General features: G+C 44.2%; 1 protein-coding gene across 3 annotated transcripts in view; it reads right to left on the minus strand.

Moving 5' to 3' along the window:
* Positions 1–24,592, minus strand: part of phf14 (PHD finger protein 14) — a 188,894-nt gene extending 164,302 nt beyond the window's left edge. For all 3 annotated transcript variants that reach the window (XM_084313377.1, XM_084313376.1, XM_084313378.1), the window contains exons 1-2: positions 24,547–24,592; positions 19,523–19,633 (exon numbers count right to left, since the gene is read on the minus strand). In XM_084313377.1, the coding sequence (XP_084169503.1) occupies positions 19,523–19,633; position 24,547 (112 nt within the window). In that variant the 5' untranslated portion in view covers positions 24,548–24,592. The remainder of the gene's footprint in view (positions 1–19,522; positions 19,634–24,546) is intronic.
* Between the last annotated feature and the right edge of the window lie 259 nt (positions 24,593–24,851).

Consider the following 24,851-nt stretch of genomic DNA (forward strand, 5'->3'; position numbering starts at 1 on the left):
AGGAGGCAAAACAGGACAACATGGTTTAAACAATGGACGAGAAGGTCATGGAAAAGCTAAGAGGCACTGAAGATCGCAGGTGAATTAGGATTGTTGATTCGAAAGCTGAAATCAGAAATACCAGTGGTCAGAAATCGGAGCAATGTACAATCTGGGCTCCTGCAAATTTTCCATTTCAAAATTCCACAATTGAACCACAGCATGCGAGTTGCATGAAAGAACACTCCGGTCCTCCGCTCTCCATCCTCACCGCCACTGCACTCTTGGTTGTGATTAATATTAATATCAGGGGTGTTCAATTATTATTGATAAGAAATGACTGCATCGATGCTTTGAAACAGTTAAATGTTCCAAAGCGTCTACGGTAATCTGATGGAAATACAAAATCATTTCGTTCAGAAGCACAAGTAAGATTGTTCAAAAGACCCTGTTAACGTGCTTTAGGGCAACTTCAGTGTGCAATGCATTCATGGGAAAGATTTTACACAAATAAACTTGGGGTAAATGTTTTTTTTTGGGATGAAAATATATCGTTTTAATGGATTATCGATTCATTGATCAAATAATGGTTGGATGAATCGACTACTTCAGAGCACGCAGACACATGCATTTCCCAAGCAGTGGGAGGAGCAGTGAGTGAAGTCTCTTCTCTGGCCCTCTCAACTCCAGAGTGAAAGCAAACAGCAGGCCCCATGTGGGCAAATTCATTGGCAATTTGAACATTCATTTACAATATGCCAGTAATATGGTTGTCGCGGTGATGTGCAATTTCCCATGACTAATAAACTCATGACAACAGTGGTTTACCGGTGACACTGGACATTTTCCAAAATGACACTCAATATCTGTAGAGCGATTACTTTGATCTTTAACGTTATGTGGCTACATTGATCAACTGTGTCTGTCTGTCTAAGTCTGTTTTTAATAAATGTTCAATGATTAGTATCCATCTGTTGGACAGAGTTGATGTTCTAATTTAAAAATAAACCAACGGATACTAATACCTTCCGTCAATTTTCTATCTGTTCATTGACGGACAATGGGTCTCATTCCCGAAAATGTTTCAAAGATATATTCTGGAAGACTTATCTTGGAACCACTGAGACATAATCTATGACAAGTACACTCTGAGTCCTGAACGTGCTGGAGATATGTCTTAAGTGGCTGAAACGGTTGCAGAAATGATATGATCTGATATCTGCTTGGAGAATGGCATTCTGTCGTAAACTCCAAAGCGCGTTCCCGTTCAGCTCATTTGCATACAAAACACCGCCTCCATAGCTCCTTATAAGGCAACTGGTGACGCAGCTGTGTGAAATGGAATGGCGGAAGTGCTTTGCGAGCCGCGTGATTACGAAACCTAGCGTCAGTCAGTGCCAATCAGAGAGTGTCTCCGAGAAATGCGGCTAGGTTTCGTAATCACGCTTGCGCCCATCAAAACTAGATTAGATTAATGTATTGGCATCATATACAGCTCGCGGTACACACCTGCCGCAGCGCGCGCACACACAGACACACACACACGCGCAGTACTGTATATGAATGAATGAATGACATAATATATATAGCCTACGGCGGGCGTATTGAATGAACGCAGTATGGCTTATTATTCCATAATTAGGCTACTGTTCATTCGTAGGCGCACACAAGACTTGTTATGGAATATTAATGCAGTCTATTTCCACCGATTAGCTTTAGTTCTTATTTATTTATCCACTGTCATTTCAGTGTTGGTGTATAGTAGGGCTGACCTTCGATCTATTTCTCGTTCTATTTCATATATGGAGATTCATATTTATTTATGTATTGCATGCATTTCTACATTTTATTTCCTATTTTGTTTATTCATCCCAGTATCTTTCTTTCTTATGTGTGGAATTCTACAAGGCATTTACATTCACATTTACATTTAGTCATTTAGCTGACGCTTTTATCCAAAGCGACTTACAAGTTCTGTACGACAGGTCATCAGGAAGGATACAACTCTATCAGCTGAGTAACAATATTCATCAAAGTGTTGCGTGTTACAGTGTAGGTTAGTTTATTAGGACAAGTGCATGACAGTAAGGTTAGTTAGGGTTAGATTTTTATTTTTTTTCATTTTTTTCAGATAATGGTTGAAGAAGTGCGTCTTTAGTCGACGGCGAAAGATTGGACGGGATTCGGCTGTCCTAACTGGGGTGGGTAGTTCATTCCACCATTGTGGCGCAAGGACTGAGAATAGGCGTGTAGGTGGTGTATATGTGTTTGAGGATGATATCCTTCAAACAGGCAATAGTGATGATATAATTTGGGCAGTGCTGAGCTGGGTTCCTTTCCTCCAGTGTATTTGTCCCCCGGCCCCACCCAATGGCCCCATGCACACACACACCGAAGTAAAAAAAATAATTAAAAAAAAATTGATTTTTTTTGAAAAAAAATGTATATACCGGTATATATATATATTTTTTTTTTTAACTTCGATTTTTTTTTTTAATGTTCGAAGCTTGTGCCATCGAACCAAGCTTCGAAGCTTCGAAGTATTTAAGACAGCCCTAGTGTATAGGCTATATAGTGTATTTCAATATAAGTTTAATTGATTAATGATATATTCGAAGGAATGCAGGTTTATAGCTATATCAACCCCCTCCAATGTACAGTAAATGACCAAGTATGGTTGTCAATATTCCAATGTACAGTTTTGCTTGTACAGTGTAAGTCTATCCCCCACCCACCCCTACCCAACCTCCTCAAACAGTTTCTACGTCAAATGTACTCTCTTTTCTGGACTCTTTTTGTATCACAAACAGTACTGTATTTGCAAATCTGGTATGTCATAAATGTATAGATGTAGCAGTACTGTCTATCTGTGTCATGTGTGTCATATATGTTATGATGAATTGAAAATGGGGGACCCTGATGTAAACAAGACGAAATTCTTTCTCTGGTCTGCATCCCCTTATGTAATTGAGCTGTACTGTACTGTACCCATTCTGCAATCTGTTAATAAAGTTTTCAATCAATCAATCAAACAAAGGTCTGTCCCATTGTATACCAATCAATGGGATACATTGCATGTTGACCTGCATTCTTTCAAATGTATATAATTAATCATTAAAACAGATGTGTAACAAATAAGAAATACAAATTCCACAGAAGGCATTAAATTATTATTATTTTCAATCATTTCACAATAATTGCATAATTGTGTTTGAATATCTGAGTAATTATTTGTCCAAAATAGCTGGTTCAGATGTGGTTAATCCAGCTGCCCTGTGATCAGATTAATCCATATTATTTATTTTTCCGACATCAAATTCGCAATTTCTTATCGTACAAATATTGTCATATTTATTTTAATTATGATTAAGTAATTAATTCCAAGGAGGCCTGTAGCGTTGACGTGAAGGAATCACTATGAGAACACAGTCTGTCAAGTTATAATAACATTTTAAATTAGTCAATCAATCATGAGATTTGATCGTGGGCTGAGAGCATATTTAAGTGTGCTCCTCAGCACTCTTAGATCTGCTCTCAAATAAGATCTCAGGAAAATTTGAGGACTCCCACTCCCAGCCCTAATATGTCTTAAATAGGCCGAAATCTGGCTAAGACGAAATATTTTGTCGTAACTTCGTTCGAGAATGAGACCCAATGTAGTTGCAGCCTTATTTAGCACATCGCGCAAACATACTGTTGCTGGTCTGGACTGGGCCTCTGAGCTCCTCTACAGTCAATCTGCTGTGGGGTTAATCCAAAATATTTCCAAATCCTCCGCCACCGTTGTATAACCTGTTGTGTCGTCTCTTGAAAATGATTTTATTTGATGAATGTGGCCACTGATGTGAAAATTTACCTCTTAAGCCCTAGCCATATTTTCAAAAGATTTGCCTAAAACTTCATACCCAAGTAAATGGAGGATTGCTCCACTTCTACAAGGTCCATTTGCATGTTCCTGGTATCTAGGGACATCTAGGGACATCTATGGACCTAAGGGAATGTATTCCCAGTGTCAGAAATATTGTGTTTGTTACTATGCTTGAGTAAATTGTAATGAACCAAAGGAGAATATTATAATTTTTTGTTTAATCTTTGACAGTGAATAACATTATGAAATTGCCACTGAGCTCATTCAGCACCTTCTTAACTCATTCACTGCCAACGACATACTCGTTATTGGCCGCCAATCGTTGAACGCCAACAACGAGTGTACTCGTTATTTGATCATTGTTTCTTTTATTCGATATTTCTATTCATTACAGGCCCACTGACTCTGGGTTAACATTGGGAATCGCATTGAGAATTCCTAGGTGCAATACCGGCCGCATCACGCTAGACGGCGGTATCGAGCACCCTTTCTAACATTGTATCTATCCTGGGCTGTGGGATGGCCAAAGGTTTCGGGTAAAAAATGTCCTTGTCGGGCAAGACAAACGGTTCTGCCGGTTACATTGAAGCCCGTCAAATATGCCCGATCCATATGTTATGGTAGATTATGGCGTAGAGCAAATGGACATTGGATGTACCAGATGGCGATCAAGAAATTGGAATATTGTTTTTGGAATACTCCCGGTCGCAGGTAAGGACGATTTGACATCAATTTTAGCTTGATCTTGCAAGGCTTTTGTACCGATCGGGCTGATAAGCGTTTTTAGTGTTGAATACGAATGCCGTTACCGACAATCAAATAATCAGAAACGACCCCCCCCCCCCCTTTCATGCATTCATGATGGAACATAATACCTAGGATGTAGATTTGATTCCGGAACAATATCGGGTTCAGGCAAGAAACGGCAATGTCTACAATGGAATCGACGTATACTGCCATAACTAAGCATTTCATGAATTAGCCTACCCTAGACCGCTCTAAAACCATACTTATATTCACCACGGTATAACACGGGAACGTATGGATGGAAAAAGTATCTCTTTTTTGCATCTTGACCGGAAGAAGCTCAATGTCAAATGACTATAGTATTGTATCCATGGCTATAATATAGAATATAGATTTAGCTCTACAAACAAGGTGACTAACTCCCATCGTTTACAGCGTGGCAATACTACCACAGGATAAGGCTAATCCCCGGCGGTCAATGAGTTAAGATAAAGTGTACTAGAGATCTAAGCAAATGAAAGGGCAGATGATTTACAGGATTTTTTGTAGATACAGTACTGAATTTTGCCATCCGGACACATGGACAAATATGAATATAGAATATCAGGTATATAAATTACCTTATTATGGCCAAGTCATACATCTATGGATCGGCCCAAATCTCCTCTTTCCAATGGCAGAGTTAAATCTTGATTTAGTACCACCAGGCGCCCGTTACAGGGCAGCAAAGAATGAAATCGACTGTAAGTACAGTTACTTTTGTATAATGTCCATACTGTAGCTCCGCCATCTTTTACCAGATTGCGACACGGACGTTCACAGAAAGGTAAAATAATCGAGCTTTGACTGCGGTTGATGTGAGCTGGGTAGTGTAGTTTTATGGGTCTCCTCTTTCTTAGGACTACAACGATTTCATGTTTCTGATTCTGTAATAATTTATTACGGCTGGGTGGGTGATTGGCCCAAGCAGTTGGTGGAACATCGGAGTGAGCTGGCAAGAAGCAAAGGCCCTGGCCCAGAAGAGAGTGAGATGGAGAGCTCTGGTGGACGCCCTATGCCCCCCAACGGGGTAAAGAGGATTAAGTCAAGTAAGTCACAACAATTTCATGACGGCATCATGTCCTCGCGTCTAAATCATCCGTTTTCCCGTGCAACACGCAGAGATTCTTTATAAGCTCATATTTAGCTAATAACACTTAAAATCATTGGTAAACAAATGTAGTGCTGAAAATATACACTTTGACTGCTATTTTGATAGGGTTAGGGTCTTTACTCTTGGCTACATTTGAAAAAGAAACGCAACATCACCGATCGGGCTTAACTCATTCTAGGGCTGTCTTAAATACTTCGAAGCTTCGTTCGATGGCACAAGCTTCGAACATAAAAAAAAAATCGAAGTTTAAAAAAAAAATTAAAAAGAAAATAAAAATCGATTTTTGTGTGTGCGTGTGTGTGTGTGTGTGTGTGTGCGCATGGGGCCATTGGAAATAAAATGTAGAAATGCATGCAATACATAAATAAATATGAATCTCCATATATGAAATAGAACATTTAGATAAGGTGCTACTGAGATGTTTTGGTGAGTTATTTGTTTTTTTGTGGAAGTAGGCCTTCTTAAAAATGCATGAACATTCACTGATAATTGGTCTGTAGTGGAGTCTACAAGGTCTACATTGCCGGACCATGTAGAATCCGGACCTTGTAGACTGACATAATTCTGTGCATAGTTTAGTCTACACAGGCCATATTTCAAATAATCAAAATCTTACTTCATTCATCTTAAACATTCTTGATTTGGGGGATTGGTAGTTCCCATGAAATCTAAAGTTGTTCAAACGACAACAGCGATCCACCTTGAATTCAATCACACAGCCGAGTGAAACCTTGTTGGCTGCGTCACAGTCACGAAAGGGGCTACTTAATTCATTAATCCAATCCACTTTATTTATAGAGCACATTTAAAAACAACAACGTTTACCAAAGTGCTGTACAAGTCCCACAACATAAGATAAAAAAAAAAATATATATATATATATATATAAAAATTAAAACTAAATTCGAAGCTTCGAATTAAAATCGAAGCTCGGCCCCGAAGCTTCGATTGCCAAAAAAAGCTTCGAAGGTCAGCCCTAACTCATTCCCCGCCAACAACGAGTTTACTCGTTATTGGGAGCCAACTCTTGAACGTCAACAACGAGTATACTCGTTATTTGATAGTTTTTTTTTCGATATTTTCATTCATTATTCATCCAGGGACCTTGGTGTTACCATAGGGAATGAGTCTGAGATCGCCAAAGTGCAATACCGGCCGCATCCAGCTAGACGGCGGTATCGAGCACCCTTTGGAACCTTGCATCTTGGCCTGTGAAACGGTCAAATGTCACCGGGCTCACTTTTCTTTGCCCGGCGAATGGAACGGTTATAACGATCGAATTGAGAAGCGTAGAATGCTCCCGATCCTAGGCAACATGTCTGTGTAACGTTACTCCACAACGTATGCCGTTGGTGACGATCAAAGCATTTCATGCATTCATGATGACATATAATACCTATGATATAGATTTGATTTGGGAATAATAGCGTGTACAGGCAAGAAACGGCAACGTTTATAGTAGAATTGACGTATAAGGCTATTACCCAGCCTTTCGGGAATTACCCCAGACCACGCTATAACCATACTTATATTCACCACGGTATAACACGGGAACTGTAACTGAGGGGTACAATTCCCTGACTGTATTGATAAGTATGGTATCATTAAACCACTACCGCTTTATGTACTTTAATTACTGGCCATACAGTACATGATATATAAATATGATGAACACTTCCCACAATGAATCGGTTCCACACAAAGTGGTAATTAAGTATTTATTGCAGCAAAAGGTACATAATATACTTCTCTATTTTACTTTGGATGCGCTTATAAGGCAAAGGAATGTGCGTAGGCAAATCAATAATGAATGTCCATTCTCTGGTTACGCAGGAGGTAATTATACAACCTGAATCTTAGGGAATTATATCTATGGTACACTAGTAATATATAGCGGGAGATACTGGAAGGGTCCCCCCGGTTGTAAGCCAGCAGGGGTAGAGGATCTGTCGGTAGTAGAGAGTCTGGTCAACGATGACTAAGGAGACTCCAAGTACAGGAGACGGTGCAATAGTCTCTTGATCCACAGACGAATACAGCTGTTCTCCATAGACTGTAGCTCCACAGTGAAGAAAGCTAGCCGGCCTCAGGCTCTCTGAGGCGCAGACTCGACGTGGCTCCTCACAGGGTAAATCCCACACGTGTAGGCGTCGGCGATTCTCCGCTCCATAAATCACAGGACCAAAACAAATATAATCCAGCCGCAAAGGGCTATGTAGTCGTCGGGTAGATTAATCCAGTGTACATGTCCACACGGTTCTCGTCTAGGTCTCCTCGGGTGAAAGCGCCATGAAAGCAGCCCAGCCTGGATAAGCACTCTAGCTGATACGAGGAAGCGTTGGTGATGCTGGTCACTGTAGAACTTTAGCCGCACGATATACTATACACAAATAGACTATTACTGACTTAATAGAAATATGTCGCACTCGACGGTATAGCGCCAAACTCTGACAATTCAGTTATTAATTCGCACGCGGTCTCAATGCTCTATTTGGGGCCAAACAGGCCATACTTCACCGCACGGAGTATCATGGGTGAGGCTTCAACTTATTGGGTAACTCTACTTCTGTATTCACCTGCGCCATATTTATATGCACGGCGAACAATCTAGTGCCAACCTCATTTCTGTCTCGTATTCCTGGGCAAGGCCGGGCATGTACAGACATGTCTTGACGGTGGCCTTGAACCTGACTCTGGAGGCATGGCCTGGCGCCTGTGGACCGCTGTCCAATAGGAGAATGAAATATTATGGTCTGTACTAGGCTAAAAGGGATATTCCGTGTATATGTACAAGGAATATACAAGGGATATCAAACGATATACAAATACTATGCAATATATATCAATCAATAAATATATATATTCGGTTTAATCTGATCCTTTGTAACAGCCGCCTCCTAATTAGTCCCACCTAATTAGCTAAGCAGAGACAGATTAACCGCACTGTCCACTACTCAATGTCTGTTGTGAGGGGTCGGGCAGTTCACAAAGTCATGGGGTCATGGTCGTCATCGATAGTATCGGGGAGCCTTGGCAGTTCTATTAGCCTCGCCACGGGTCGGGTGTAGATCCGTCCTTGGACGAGCACTTCGGCTGCTCTGACCTTTCCGTCGGCACCGGTGATCACTTTGCTTACGCGGCCAGCCGGCCACATAGCTCGGGGTAGTGACTGGTCGATAATCATGACGACTGTTCCTTCTGTCAAATTGTCTCTCTCTTTCACCCATTTCTGGCGGGTCTGTAGAGACGGTAGATAGTGGAGTAGGAAGCTGTTCCAAAACTTGTCAGCCAATACTTGACTGTACCTCCACATTCTTCGGCCGTTCGCTTCTTCAGGCCTGTACATTGTCTGTGGTAGCGCGGGGTCCAGCCGCCCCATCAAGAGTGTGTTGGGGGTGACTGGGTCGACATCTGCTACATCACTTGAGACGTAACCGAGGGGCTTTGAGTTCAATACTCCCTCGATCTCCGTGAGGACTGTCATTAGGACTTCTTCCGCCACGGTCTGGGCCCCAAGCACGGCGTACAGGGCTGTCTTTATTGAACGTACTTCTCGTTCCCAAGTTCCACCGAAGTGAGGTGCGTTCGGGGGATTAAACTGGAAGTCAATCTGGGATGGAGCGAGGTGGGTCTTAAGTTCTGGGCCCATAGCTTGGAAGCTCTCTCTCAGCTCTCTTTCTCCGCCTTTGAAGTTTGTCCCGTGATCAGACAATAATATAGACGGTTTGCCTTTCCGCGATGTGAATCTTCGGAAGGCCATAAGGAATGAGTCTGTGCTCATGGTTGGAAGGAGTTCTATATGCATCGCTCGGGTGGTCATGCATTTGAATACAATACCCCACCGCTTCTCGGTTCCTCTTCCTTTCTTTATATACAGCGGGCCGAAACAGTCCATACCGGTGGAGTGAAAAGGCTTGTCGCCGAGTCGGAGGCGACAGGGAGGTAGGTCAGCCATCCGGGGTATACTGGGCTGCGCTCGCCACTTACGACAGTCTAGACAGGTTCGCTGGAAGCGCCGCACTGCTTCTCTCCCTTGCAGTATCCAATAACGACGTCTGATCTCCGCGAAGACTCTCTCTGCCCCGGCGTGATGCACATCCTCGTCGTATTTCTTTATGATCAGCTCTGTGACCTTGTGTCGGCTGTTTAAGACTATCGGGTACTTGACGTCATCCGGTAAGTCTGGAGCTCTCCGCAGACGACCACCCACTCTGATGAGACCATGGGCGTCGCTCTCGGGGGCTAGGTGGAGCAGTCTGCTGTCTGATGGGACGGGCTTTGCTCCCTGTAGACAGTCTAGCTCATCGGGGAACGAGTCTCTCTGGGCTCGTTGTAGTAGAAGAAGTTCTGCTTCTTCGTAGTCAGCTGCTGTAATGTCAGTAGTGAGCTGAACCTCTGGGTGGTGCCACAGGAATGTCTTTAGCTGCGCACTCTCTAGGGTGAGGCAATCGTCTATGTCGGGGTCTGTGGAGACGAGTGTGTTCAATCCACAGAACATAGATTTCTTGTTTTCGGCCTCCTCTTTACTCGCTTCCCGTGGGGTGGGTGTAGGCCACTCTTCTTCCGGGAGCTTGAGGAACTCTGGCCCGTCACTGTATAGGTTGTGACGGGTGAGGTCATCCAGGGACATTCCCCGGGTGATGACGTCAGCTGGGTTGTGTTTTGTGTCCACATACCTCCAGCTTGCTACTTCTGTTAAATCTTGAATCTCTGTGACTCTGACTCCCACGAAGACCTTGTATCTGCACGAATCGGACCGGATCCATGTGAGTACTGTCGTGGAGTCTGACCACAAGATTGTTCTTTGCACCGGAATGGTGAGTTCACGTTGGATTAACGTGGCGAGTTGCGCTCCTGCTAGGGCTGCGCAGAGCTCTAGACGCGGGATAGATTGTTGCTTTCGTGGGGCTATTCTTGAGCGAGCCAGGATGAAAGCAGTATGTATTTCTCCTCCCTCCTCTCGGGCACGCAAGTAGGCCACCGAACCGTAGGCTACTTCGGAGGCGTCGCTGAAGACGTGCAGGTCCATCTGGCACGTCTCCGGCCTCACTGTGGGTGGGAAGTAGCTGCGGCGTATGTTGACACCTGGGAGTGAGCTGAGTTCCGTCTCCCACTCTCTCCATGTGGATGCAAGGTGTTCGGGTATGGGGTCGTCCCAGCCCTGGTCCTTGTCCCATAACGCTCTTACAATCATCTTTGCCCTGGTGGTGTAAGGTAGAATACATCCCAACGGGTCATATTGTCTGGCGAGTGTTCTGTATACACTCCGTCTGGTGGTCGGTAGTGCAGTCGACCTTCCCTGCTCCTTGGTCAGGGGTGTGTGTTTATAATGGAGCGAGTCTGTTTTGAAGCGCCAGACTAGTCCTAATGTCATTTCTTGGGCTTCTCCTGGGATGGTCGCCATCCAGGTCTCGCTGCTTGCTGCCTTGTCCTCGGGGGAGAGGCTGCGCAATACTTGCGGGTCGCTGCTGGCCCACTGCCTGAGATCAAAGCCGCCTTTGATCAGGGAGGCGCGGAGCTTGAGTAGAAGGGCCTCGGCTTCTTCTGGCGTCGAGACGCTTTGCAGACAGTTGTCCACGTAGAAACTATTTCCTACACTTTGTCGGACCTCTTCATCAGCTGCTGGGTCCTCTGCGACGTGTTTTTGCAGTGCAAACGTAGCACAGCATGGGCTGCATGTGGTTCCGAAAGGGAGGACTTCCCATTGATAGATGGCTGGTTGCTCATCCCCGATCCTCTCTCTCCATAGGAACCGCAACAGGGGCTTGTCCTCCTCCACTAGTCTCACCTGCAGGAACATCCCTTTGATGTCGCCGCTGATGGCCACCTTGTCTTGGCGGAAACGTAGTAACACGCCTAGTAGAGAGGGGCCGAGTGTTGGGCCGGGCAAGAGCTCTTTATTCAGATTTTGTGATCCGATCTGGTAGCTGCAGTTGAACACAATACGATCCTTGCCGTTGTGGTGGACTTTGTGGTGCGGCACGTACCATGATTCGGTCGTCTGATCGGCCTCTTTAATGTCAATTTTCTTTATGTGTCCCGCTGTGATTAGCTTGTTAATCTCAGCGCGGTACACCGTCTCTTGAGCGGGGTCTCTGGCTAGGCGCCGCTCTGTGTTCAATAGATACCGCTCCGTCGCTTCTTTTGGGGCGTGGAAGGTAGGCATACCCTCTCGCCTCAGGAGTGGAGTTGCGTATCTCATCACTCCGTTGACTTTGACTCTCTTTGTCCCCTGCTCGAGGAGGGCTATAGTGTAAATGTCTTCCTTGGAACGAATGTCTTTCTTTTCGTTCTTAAAGGGCATTGTCTCTAGTGTCCATAGCTTCTCGACATGCTGTAGGAGGGTGGTGTCTTCTTCTGTCACTCTGGAGTGGAGGCAGTTAGTGGCTGCTGTTCGGTTAAGAGACTTAGCGAGGGGGCCTTGTAATGTCCATCCTAGGCAGGTCTCGACTGCTGCAGGACAGCCTCTGGGTCCTGTGTGGACCCGGTCTATCGGGACGATGAGGTCTGCATGGTCGGAGCCTATCAGCAGGGTCGGGGTGGCACCGTCTATGAGCGGTATAGGTAGTTGACGCAGGTGCACATATTTATCCATCAGCTTGGCGATGGGGTAGGTGTACTGCGACAGGCCTATTTCTTGGCTGGTGAAAGCATTAGTAATCCTATACCGTCTCTCTGGCTGCCCGCTTGCTGCGATAGTGAAGGAGACATTCTCGCCCTTTATCGTCTTTAGATCTCTTCTTATTGTCCGAATCGTCATCTGGTTTTCGCTCCCCCGCAGCCCCAGCTGGGCCGCAGCGGACGCGAGGAGAAGGGTCTTCTCTGACCCGTCGTCAAGGACGGCGTAAGTGTCCATGACCTTATCTTGGTAACTCAGTGTTACGCGGACCACCTTTAAGAGCACCCGGGCGCCCCCGCTGCTGGCGGGGTCAATGTACATAACACTTGCCTTTGTGCTGCTTGAGGGTGCAGGCTTTCTTCTGTTACTGTCGTGTAGGACATCTAGGTGGGCTCCGTCACACCGATTACACCTCTTCTTTAAGCGGCAATCGGCTGCCATGTGACTGCGCGCACATCGGTAACAGCGTCGGTTGGACTTTATCCATTGACTCACCTCGTCGGCGGTCATCTTCTTGAACGTGTCACATTGTGACAACCAGTGTTCCTTTTCGCAGTACGGGCACACCATATTCCACTTCTCTTTCATCGAGGGGGTACTGTGGTTCTTGCTGCTCGGTACTGATTCTGATTGGTGCATGACGGTCACCAATCTTCGGCCATCGTTTGCTCTCCTAGGTCCCTCTCTGGAGCTTGGGGTGCTCCGCATGAACGTATCCAACCGTAGGCTGTTGACTTCTCTCGCCAGGAAGTCGGCTAGGTCTAGGAGGGATGGCTCGGGACCGTTAGGATCACGGTGGTCTCTTTGCCGCCTGAAGCGCTCTTGTCGGGCGGGCGGAAGCTTCTCTAAAATCCTCTCGACATTAGAGTTTGCGTACAGTTCGTGCATACCCTTTTCTCTTTGCGCCCCCAGCATCCCTACCAGGGATTGTACCTTGATAGACAGGTCATCTAGTGAGCGATTGTCTGTGGCTGGGGGTAGGCGGTCAATATGCCTTATCTCTTGTATTACGTAGTCCCATATGCGTCCATATCTTTGGTCGAGTGCTGCTAGAGCCGCTGTGTATGGGGTAGTAGAGGTGGCATAGGCCAGCGCTATATTGTGCGCTCGGGGCACCTTGAGGTGCTTCAGTAGGATAGCATACTTGTACGGTTCATCAGCTACATCGGACATCATTGTCTCTAAGCACATTCGTAGCTCCGTGTACTGTGCTCTGTTCTCGTGGGTGAAGTCCGGAAACGTCGGTGTGCCAATGTATGATGCCATGGATGGCTGGCACATCGGTGAGCGTTGGAAGAGAGGCCTCCTAGGCGAGTCTCCTCTTACGCCTCTTGGTGGGCTGGTACCTGCTGGGTACCATGGCCCGCGTATCCAGGTGCTGTTCCTCGGGGCTGGTCGTGCGTCAAGCTCACTCGTGAATTGAGTCGGGGGTCTGTAGCGCAGAGCCGCGGGGGTAGAGCCTGGGCTGTACTGGACCTCCTGGTCCTGTGGAGTACTGTGCTGCTGTCGGGCTTGACTCTCCTCCTCTCCCTCTTCTTCTTCCTCTGGCAGGTCCTCTAGATCCTGTAGTCGTCTATTTAGCCTCTCCGCGGTGTAGACCGTTTCTTCCTTGTAGCTGGGTCTCACTTGGACCGGTCGGGGAAGGGGTTCGGAGGGGGGTATAGGCTCTCTCTGGTGGTCGGGCTCAGGGTCGCTTGATCGGGTAGGGGAGGGTGCCCTTGACCCTTGTCTTGACGAGGCCCTGGAACCCCGTGCGGAGGGAGGGGGTGTTGCCCTGGTGATCAGCTGCTCCATTATCTGCGCTTGTAATCGGTCGCGCTCGGCTTCGCGCTTGGTGAGAGCGAGGTCGCGCTCTGCTTCTCTTTGGGCACCGGCAGCGGCGCGCTGGGCTTCGGCGGCGGCGCGCTGGGCTTCGGCCCGGTCCCTTACCATATTCTCTTCCGTCTGAAGGCGTCTAATCTCTAGACGTATACGATCTTCGTCGCTCCGTTGCTGCGCCTGAAGGCGTTCTCTTTCCATGGAAGAATGTTCGCGCTCACTAAGCGTCTGTGCTTGGAGTCGATCGCGCTCTGTTGAGGCTGCTAGGCTGGCGAGGAATGCCTGTGCCAGCATCTTGTCCGCCTCGCTGGGGGAAGACGCTGGTTGAGGTGATCCGCTCCTGGCAGTACTCGTTGGAGATCTGTTCTCCTGTGGCGAGTCCTGGAGATCCATCTCCGGGGTGCTCTCCTCTTCTTGTAGCGGGTAGAGTTCCATCCCTGGAGGGCTGTCTTTATCCTGGAGCTCTCCGGGGACTACTTCTTCGGTCTTGGCGGGGGGTAAAGTCATGTCGGGTCCCTCCTGGTCCCTACCGTGAGCTTGGTCAGTTACGTTAGAACCCACTAGGGCCTCTATTGGCGGGGTAGCCTGGTCGATAGGGTCGGACATAATTTTACTATCTACTTTTTCCGCGTTTACCGTCTGTAGAAAGCTAGGTAGTATATTGGCAACGTAATCCTCTAAGTACTGAGGTGTCTGCCGTCTACGCTGCGGGCGATCTACTTTAGGAGAACCGTTTTGTGGAGTGTTCATCATTGGCCATGTCAATATTAATACCACTATATTAATATTACACTATTACCCTCCGGCTCGAAGGACCAATTGTAACTGAGGGGTACAATTCCCTGACTGTATTGATAAGTATGGTATCATTAAACCACTACCGCTTTATGTACTTTAATTACTGGCCATACAGTACATGATATATAAATATGATGAACACTTCCCACAATGAATCGGTTCCACACAAAGTGGTAATTAAGTATTTATTGCAGCAAAAGGTACATAATATACTTCTCTATTTTACTTTGGATGCGCTTATAAGGCAAAGGAATGTGCGTAGGCAAATCAATAATGAATGTCCATTCTCTGGTTACGCAGGAGGTAATTATACAACCTGAATCTTAGGGAATTATATCTATGGTACACTAGTAATATATAGCGGGAGATACTGGAAGGGTCCCCCCGGTTGTAAGCCAGCAGGGGTAGAGGATCTGTCGGTAGTAGAGAGTCTGGTCAACGATGACTAAGGAGACTCCAAGTACAGGAGACGGTGCAATAGTCTCTTGATCCACAGACGAATACAGCTGTTCTCCGTAGACTGTAGCTCCACAGTGAAGAAAGCTAGCCGGCCTCAGGCTCTCTGAGGCGCAGACTCGACGTGGCTCCTCACAGGGTAAATCCCACACGTGTAGGCGTCGGCGATTCTCCGCTCCATAAATCACAGGACCAAAACAAATATAATCCAGCCGCAAAGGGCTATGTAGTCGTCGGGTAGATTAATCCAGTGTACATGTCCACACGGTTCTCGTCTAGGTCTCCTCGGGTGAAAGCGCCATGAAAGCAGCCCAGCCTGGATAAGCACTCTAGCTGATACGAGGAAGCGTTGGTGATGCTGGTCACTGTAGAACTTTAGCCGCACGATATACTATACACAAATAGACTATTACTGACTTAATAGAAATATGTCGCACTTGACGGTATAGCGCCAAACTCTGACAATTCAGTTATTAATTCGCACGCGGTCTCAATGCTCTATTTGGGGCCAAACAGGCCATACTTCACCGCACGGAGTATCGTGGGTGAGGCTTCAACTTATTGGGTAACTCTACTTCTGTATTCACCTGCGCCATATTTATATGCACGGCGAACAATCTAGTGCCAACCTCATTTCTGTCTCGTATTCCTGGGCAAGGCCGGGCATGTACAGACATGTCTTGACGGTGGCCTTGAACCTGACTCTGGAGGCATGGCCTGGCGCCTGTGGACCGCTGTCCAATAGGAGAATGAAATATTATGGTCTGTACTAGGCTAAAGGGATATTCCGTGTATATGTACAAGGAATATACAAGGGATATCAAACGATATACAAATACTATGCAATATATATCAATCAATAAATATATATATTCGGTTTAATCTGATCCTTTGTAACAGGAACGTATGGATGAATTTTTCACATGTTGAACGATAGATAGGTGATGTCAAATGGGCCATAGTATTGTATCCATAGCAATAATATAAAATATAGTTATAGCTCTACAAACAAGGTGACGCACTCCTATCTTTTAAAGCGTGGCAGTGCTAGAACGGGGCCCGACTAATCCCCGGCGGTCAATGAGTTAAGAGGTTAATAACTAAATGTATTCATTTTTTTTATTGTAAAAATGTAAAAAGCATACGCCGATGGGGGTGGTGTGCAAGTAATGTACTTGGTGGATGCCTGAACACAGAGTAACACCGGTAACACAGATTACCACAGCAAGCCTAGACAGTAACATTTCTTGAATTTGTGGCCAAAACAGCCTAATAATAAATGGGTAATTTGTTTCCCATTAATTGCCTAGACTGTGGCGGGCCACAGTTCCGCCACAGTTTTATAATGAACTTTTTTTTTAAATAAAGTTTGCCAATAGGGATGTATCAGTAGTATTGGCAGTGGTAGTAGTCGTAATAGTAATCCAGTATATTTTTTTATTATCAAAAAAATAAACCAGTTCAACACAGGTAACCACTTTTGCTTAATTTCTTTGATGGCTCACTTTGATGGCTTACTCGATGGCTTACTCTAGTCCAGTGGTTCCCAAACCTCTCCTCGAGACACCCCAGCCGTTCCATGTATTTGTTAAATTCCACCACCAGCACACCTGATTCAACTAATAAAGGGCTTGTTAAGTTGAATCAGGTGTGCTGGTGGTGGAATTTAACAAATACATTGAACGGCTGGGGTGCGTCTATACTTTCCGTAGCCGCATTTCTGGCAGACGTTTCTGGTCATGTGACATGTGCGCCCAATAGCGTGACGAGGTGTGTCTTTGCCCATTTCCACGTCAAACAGCCTGCAAACTACCTGGCGTTCTATCGCCATGCTCTAAGACAAACTCTAACCTTAACCAACTTTGAAAGAGTGCCTAAGCTTAACCGTCGAAAGAACTTGCCTAACCTTAACCAACTTCGAAGATTGCCTAAACTTAACCAGTGTAGAAACTGCCGTCGGCCAATCAGAGAGCGTCTGCCAGAAATGCGGCTACGGAAAAATATCACGCGGCTGGGGTGCTTCGAGGAGAGGTTTGGGAAGCACTGCTCTAGTCGATTTTGTGTTTTGAGCACAAAGTTCATCATAGATCTAGCCCAGGGGTCTCAAACTGGTGGCCCGCGGGCCAAAAATATCATGTTATTACAAACACTGGCATTTAAAGGGTACAAATAAAACAATTCCTGCACCAGAATGCAGGAAATGAAGTCTTTGTAATTGTAACATTAAAATCTCCTGGTGGGGGACCCCCCGCTTAAAAAGTGGCCTGACTGGGGCTATATTTCGCACTATATTTCCTGACCTGAATGATTTCCCCAGTCTGGCCCTGGTTAAAAGCCTCCAATGCTTATTAGTGTGTGTGCGTTTGAACGTTTGCATGTTTCAACCATACATTTCCATAAAAATACAAATAAAACTTGAAACCCTTTTTGTGTGGAATATTTGATGCGGCCCAGCCTCACCCAGACTACCTCCAGCGGCCCCCAGGTAAATTGAGTTTGAGACCCCTGATCTAGCCTCTTTATTTTGCTCTCAAAGTGCACCAGATTGATGCATTTAACTTTAAAATGTACATAAGAAAATAAAAAGTTCCGGGGGGGGGTTGCCTTGATCGGTTTGAGCTGGGCGATTAATTCGATTAATGATTTAGGACAATTTTGACAAATTGTAATCGATTTTCAAAAAAATTCAAAATTCTTTATTTTTATTTTTTTATGGTCACCTTTTATTTAACAAAAAGTGATGTTTGGTTAAAGTTAGATTTGCACTTTATTAATCCCAATAGGGAAATTCATTCTTGTTTGGTGATCAAGAGGCACCTTTTATTTGTTTTAAGTGAAGTTTGGTGAAAAAGCAAGTTATTGCACTATTAATCCCAATAGGGACATTCATTTTTGTTTGATCAATAGTAACCTTTTATATATATATATATATATATATATTATTTATTTTTTTAAGTGAAGATTTGTGAAAGTTTGGTTTGCACTTCAATCCCAATATGGAAATTCATCTTGGTTTGATTTTTTTGTGTCAAATAAAAATAAAGGTTATTTGAATGATTTCTAGTTTTCAAGAGAAATAAATCGATTAAAATCGTAAATCGGATTTTTAGTTTAATAATCTGAGATTTTATTTTTAGGCCATATCGCCCAGCCCTAGTTTGAGCGACAGATGTTAAATTGAGCTACTCACTCTGAAATGAACTGTGATCCGCTCACATGCTTTGCTGTCAACTAGACCTTGTCCTTTATTATAGCTGAAGATTATTCTTCGTAATGATGGTCAAATGGTCTACAAGCACATGAAATATGTATGTGTATAGGATCCGCACAGAAACACTTTCAAGCATATTTTCCATACATTTCCAGACGTTACGGACCTGAATAGGAGCCCTGTGCAGATTAACAATATCAGCTAAGTCTAAGGGGTTCCAGTTGGATGTCGAGTCCAAAGTTGTAAAGCCATGGAGAGTCCCAGTGCAGTAGAATCACCAGTGTTTACTACCGACAGAGAGGGGAGGATGAAGCCAGCCGCTTCTTTTCACCTGACCGTTAGGACTTTCACTGGGAGAACGTAACACACACGGCGGTTCACGCTATCTCCAGGTACTGCTGCCATGTCTCTGCGGCGGTAGGCGAGTGCTTAGACCGATCTACACTAACCCAGAGGCCCCAAGTGAATAAATCTGAAGCAAAGCTTTCCTCACAACTCTCTGGTTGAAGTCCCTGAGTCAAAAGAAACAAGGCCACACAATAATTCTGGACTAAAAGGCTGTAGGCTGTAGACTAAATGTCATTCTCAATTATAATTCAACAGGAGAAGTTTTACCGGATCTGGACGAAATGGACAGAATATGTCAAACACACACGATCCGACTCCTGCTAAATGTAATAAGGACAGAGATAAAACTTGATCCTCCCCAGGTACAGCCACTAGCCTGACTGTTAATGTTGTATTTTTGTTTTTGTTTTGTCTTGTGATGTATTTTTTCCTTATTACTTTTTCATTTTCTGTTTCTTTTGTGAACTAAAAACATTTTCTATTCGGTTTAAAGGCCGTTAGACGATGACGAAGACTGTGGTGTACCTGAAGCATCTCCCACTTCAAAGTCACTGTCATCGGAGCTGTCGTAGTCCAAGGCATCCAGCAGCGAGGCCGCGAGGGGCTTCACCTGGCGCCTCTTCAACCCACGGTCCACTGGGGAAGGAGAATACATTCGCTATGATACAAGAATCACTGCGGAAACACATTTATAATTATTACCATTCTGGGTAATTGAATACTGTCAGCAGCAAACACTGTCACTCAATATCAAGCCTGCAGCCGAAAGCTAGATCCCATCCCAGGCAGCCACGGCCATTCTGTATTACCTCGAAATCAAACATGGGAGGGAAATAAATTAGGCCTATAGTTTCAAATTGGAGTTACATGATGGGGTTATGCCGCGTCATTTCTCTTTGCTGACACTAAATCAGTGTCAAACAAGCAAAAAAATAAATACTTTTATTAAATAAATAATAAATGGAATGACGGAATCTAAAAGCAGAGGTCGTTTTGTTTAAATACATTGGGGAGAGGGTCGGTAGTTGCTTTTGCCTTCCCAGATCTCTCCTTGTGTCGGTATCGGACAGAGGCGATGGAAACTGGCCCATAACTTTAAATGTATTGACCCTTGCATACACCTCGCATAGCGCAGTTCTCACACTGTCGCTGTTTAATACATCTCTAATGCGAAATCCGTAATGTGCCCAAACAGCAGACTTAAACAATGCTGGAGAACATTATGAGATATAGCTTGTCTTTCTTGTCCACTTATCAGTAGCCTAATAGCCATTTGCGAGACAAAAACTGCCTGACACAGCTGCACTCACCACCTCACCTGAACAAACTAAAAGGTGCCGCTTAGTTTTGGATTTAAATGCAGGGGCATGAATAACTAATGTTAAGTGAACTTAGTATTCCTTATTCTTAGTGTTCTATGACAGTAAATAGAAACACCCTAGGGGTGATGTATTACGCTTAGGGATGGGTACCTTTCACATTTGAACCGATACGGTACCGGTACCTGTGAATTGATACCGGTACCCAACGGTACCTTTTTTCGGTACTTTAGTCTCAAGAAATTTAATTTACCTACCTCAGTCGTAAAAAAAAAATCCAAACTTCAAATAACTACAATTTCGACAGTTTTCGGCTTGCCATTGCTCCAACTGCTTTGTTGTTGAATCAAGTCAAATCCTAGGTACGCATATATTGTGCGTGTGAACGTTGACATGAAAAGAAAAAAGGATTTTTTTTTTCTTTTTCTTTTTTTGGTATCTCACTTGAATCGATACTCGGTCGGTAGTACCGACGTGTTTCGGTTCGGTACCTCAAAAGTAGGGCTGGGCGATAAAACGATAACGATAACTATCGCAATAAATTATTTCCTCGAAATAAACATGAAACGTGGTCGCAAAGTTTCTATATCGATTTTCCAAGCTTGGATATGAGCACACGCACTAACAACCAATCAGTGAAGGAGATGGCCGACAGCGAAGGAGACCCGCGCTGCACCTCTGGGTAGAGAGGTAGGACTCCAGTAGTAAACAAGGCTGGCTAGGATAATTAGCTTGCACGCCGCTATTTTATAGTTTACGTGCCGAGTGGGTGTGTGGCGTGAATTCTGAGGCCACGGTTAGAGTAGTGTGGGGTATGCGGTGGACGTCGTTGCAATGTATTGGGGCGGAACAGAGTATTTTAGGGTGATATTTAGTACATTGGAAACAAAGCTGGCTAGGATAATTAGCTTGCACGCCGCTATTTTATAGTTTACGTGCCGAGTGGGTGTGTGGCGTGAATTCTGAGGCCACGGTTAGAGTAGTGTGGGGTATGCGGTGGACGTCGTTGCAATGTATTGGGGCTGAACGGAGTATTTTAGGGTGATATTTAGTACATTGGAAACAAGGCTGGCTAGGATAATTAGCTTGCACGCCGCTATTTTATAGTTTACGTGCCGAGTGGGTGTGTGGCGTGAATTCTGAGGCCACGGTTAGAGTAGTGTGGGGTATGCGGTGGACGTCGTTGCAATGTATTGGGGCTGAACGGAGTATTTTAGGGTGATATTTAGTACATTGTCATGGGATACACCGCTTGCTCTGGCTAACTGCTAACGTGCGCGGACTGATGACGACATCAACTCGAGACATTCGCAGCAGCAAAACAAGTCTATTAATAGCCCATCCATCGGCGCTGGGCATAAGAAGTTAATTAAACTTGACAGAAATTATATCGGCGATAATTATCGATATCGAGTTATATGAAAATAATTTTATCGCGATAACGTTTTTGGCCATATCGCCCAGCCCTACTCAAAAGTACCTAATTCGGTACCCATCCCTAATTATGCTACAACAATGGGAGTCGAACAGAGACTCTAGGTGTAAAAAGTACTAAAAACAGATGAATTATACCCCCCACTAATACTTAACACCCAATAATACTAATATTCAACAGTTACACACAGTGATGTAGCTATCAGAAAAGTAAACGGACAGTAGTTCTATGTCTTTTCTACGTTTAGGAAACCATAATATGGTATTACCTTTATGGCTACATTCATTGTCGTTTTCATGGACACAGTGAATAAACAAGGCGCAATGAAATTAAATGATTTAACACATTTTGGTTCTTATTTATAAAAGAGACAAAATATGTTAAGGTAAAATAAATCAAGTGAAGGTAGCACGAGTTAGTTTACTTCCTGTTGTGTATGGGCAGAGATGTTTGACAGTAGAACGTTTTCCCAACTCTCCACAATAGAGATTGAGCTAAGCCCTTTGTTTTCAACATTCTGACTTGGTCTAATACTCCTGTCAATCTTGTCTAAGCTATCTTCTGGGATGTAATAATAAAGCTATATTGTAAGTAACATGTATTTCTCTCATTCTGCAGCCTGAAGACAATAGAAAAATATCAGGGTGGCACACAAAAGCTATATTGACAAAAATGCATTCAATGAGGGCTGTTGACTGAATGAAATTGGCAATGAACTGGCTCACAGGCATGGGAGCGCACCCCTAAATTGGTGTCACAAAAGACTTGTGTAGCTCCAACCACAGTGTTTCAGGATTCACTAAAAACCAGGGATCTCATGTACCACCTGTCCAATGGGTGGCTAAGTTGGGGTGTGTGAGGTCCAATGAGGGTAAAGTTAGGGTTATGTTACAGTATGTGTTTGCTGGTTCCCCGGCTGTACATGTACACTACGCTTTGCTTCATATCACAGACAGTTAGCCAAATGATCAGACTGAAATTAACTTTTTATCTCCCGGGCGACAGTACATCATGTAATTAGATTTGACTAATACTCAGAAGCATTTTATATTATAAACATAAAACATAAAGTCCGGGCCACTTATTTGTCAACCATTTACCCCAAAGTTATTGAAGTGGTCTAACTTCTCAAAATATCAATGGAGTCTATCTGTTTACTCTGGGCTGACATCTTGATTAGAATGTACATTTCAATATGTTCACTCCCAAGTCTCATTTGATTCATCATGGAAGTGCCCAGTAACCAGACAGTTTATTAACTTGCGATATGAAGAAAGCATAGCGTACAAAGTGTTAAGAGCGATGCACTGCTCTGTTGTTCTAATGAGTGTTATGAGCGATGCTCTGTTGTAAATGTTATTGTATATTTTTATTGAACTATTTTATCACACTTCTTTACTCTGTCTATTCTATTTTAGTATTGCCTATTTTTAAACTGAATCAAACCACACTTTTTTACTCCGTCTATTCTATTTTATTATTTGTATTACTGAATGAAACCGTAAACAGAGAGGCCTATTGGGATGTTAGATCCTAATGTGGAAAACTGTGCTATCCTTTTTATGCTCGCTTATGCCTGTATTTTTTTACTGCTGTGAAGCACTTTGAACTGCAATTTCTTATTGAAAAGTGCTATACAAATAACATTTAGTATTACATAATATACAGCTGGGAAGCAGCAGGTTAGGGGTCGGAATCCCCTAATGTTTCAGTAAGAGAGTGCCAGTGGAAATAATATTTTTTTTTGCCAACTGTGTGTTGGTGATTGATTTATTGTATGTTTTAAATTGATTGTGTGTTTTGTAACCTCATTACATTGGACATTAGGGTCTCCCTCAGTGACTCCAGAGTTTAAATCAAGTATATATAAATAAAGTTTTGTCATATGAATTCAACAGGCATTTGGATTTGGTGCAACATGAGTCGTATTGGAGCCACATCTGTGACCACAATCTACTGATAGGTAAATCCAGCTGATGCAACTCTGTTTGACTGGGAGCAAGGATGTGGTTACATACATCACCACACATCATAATAATAACGTCATCCCAAACACATGGACTGATTTTGATTTCATTTTTTAATGAATATGTCTGAAATGTAGCCCAGATCTGATTGATTGATTGGTTGAAAACTGTATTAACAGATTGCAGAATGGGTATACAGTACAGCTCAATACACACAATTGTTAAGGGGATGCAGACCAGAGAAAGACTTTCGTCTTGTTTACATCAGGGTCCCCCATTTTCAATTCATCTAGAATGCTACAATAATACTTCAGATTGCGTGTTGACATTTGCGGCTCTGAGAACAATACAATGCTCTAGTTGGGTATAATATGCATTATTACCAAGCTGTGAGGAAACAAAGAGACCCGTGTCTTGTCTTTGCTGCTGACAGGAATACTGACAGAACACTTGTGTTTAGAGCCGCCAACGCACTCATGTTAGCTAGCACGTTTGAGTGTAACGTTAACTCACAACGTTACCCAAATCCGTAGAAACACCTTATTGTGCGTCTGTTTTGAAGCTAGCTACACTGCGAGCTGTGTCACGATTCCTCGAAAGCTGTTCCATTCAACCGGCTCTAGCAGTTGGCCGGCTAGCTGCGCGGACGCAGCAACACACACACCGTCGTATGCTATAGCTAACGTAGCTTAGCTTGCTAGCAAATGAGCAACGATGACTCGAACCGGCAAATAATAGTCCTGCGTTTCAAAGGCAGACGTTTTTGCCATAGAGAGAAGTCGTGGTGGACTCGTAATGTTGAATAGAAATATCAAAAACATCACTCACTTTATCGGGTTTATGTGGTTTTTTACTAGACGAACAAAGAACAGCTCCTCATACCATGTTGTGCGCACACGTCATGCGCGATATGCGGTGACGTAGAACACAATTGGATGTTGTAGCCATGGTGACGAACGCATCTAGGTACCTGCCAGGCTTCTTGCTTGCAGATGATGGATTGTAGCGTTTTCACTCAGCTGATGCTTGCTCACGGTCCAAGTGAGGGAGATACATTGAAAACGAAGAGAACGTTTAGTTTGCTCATTTATTTATATGTGGTAATTATTAGCTTATTAGTTCAATTTGATGCT

The sequence above is a fragment of the Notolepis coatsorum genome (genome assembly GCF_963971535.1).
Source record: "Notolepis coatsorum genome assembly, chromosome: 4".
NCBI classification, from domain to species: domain Eukaryota; kingdom Metazoa; phylum Chordata; class Actinopteri; order Aulopiformes; family Paralepididae; genus Notolepis; species Notolepis coatsorum.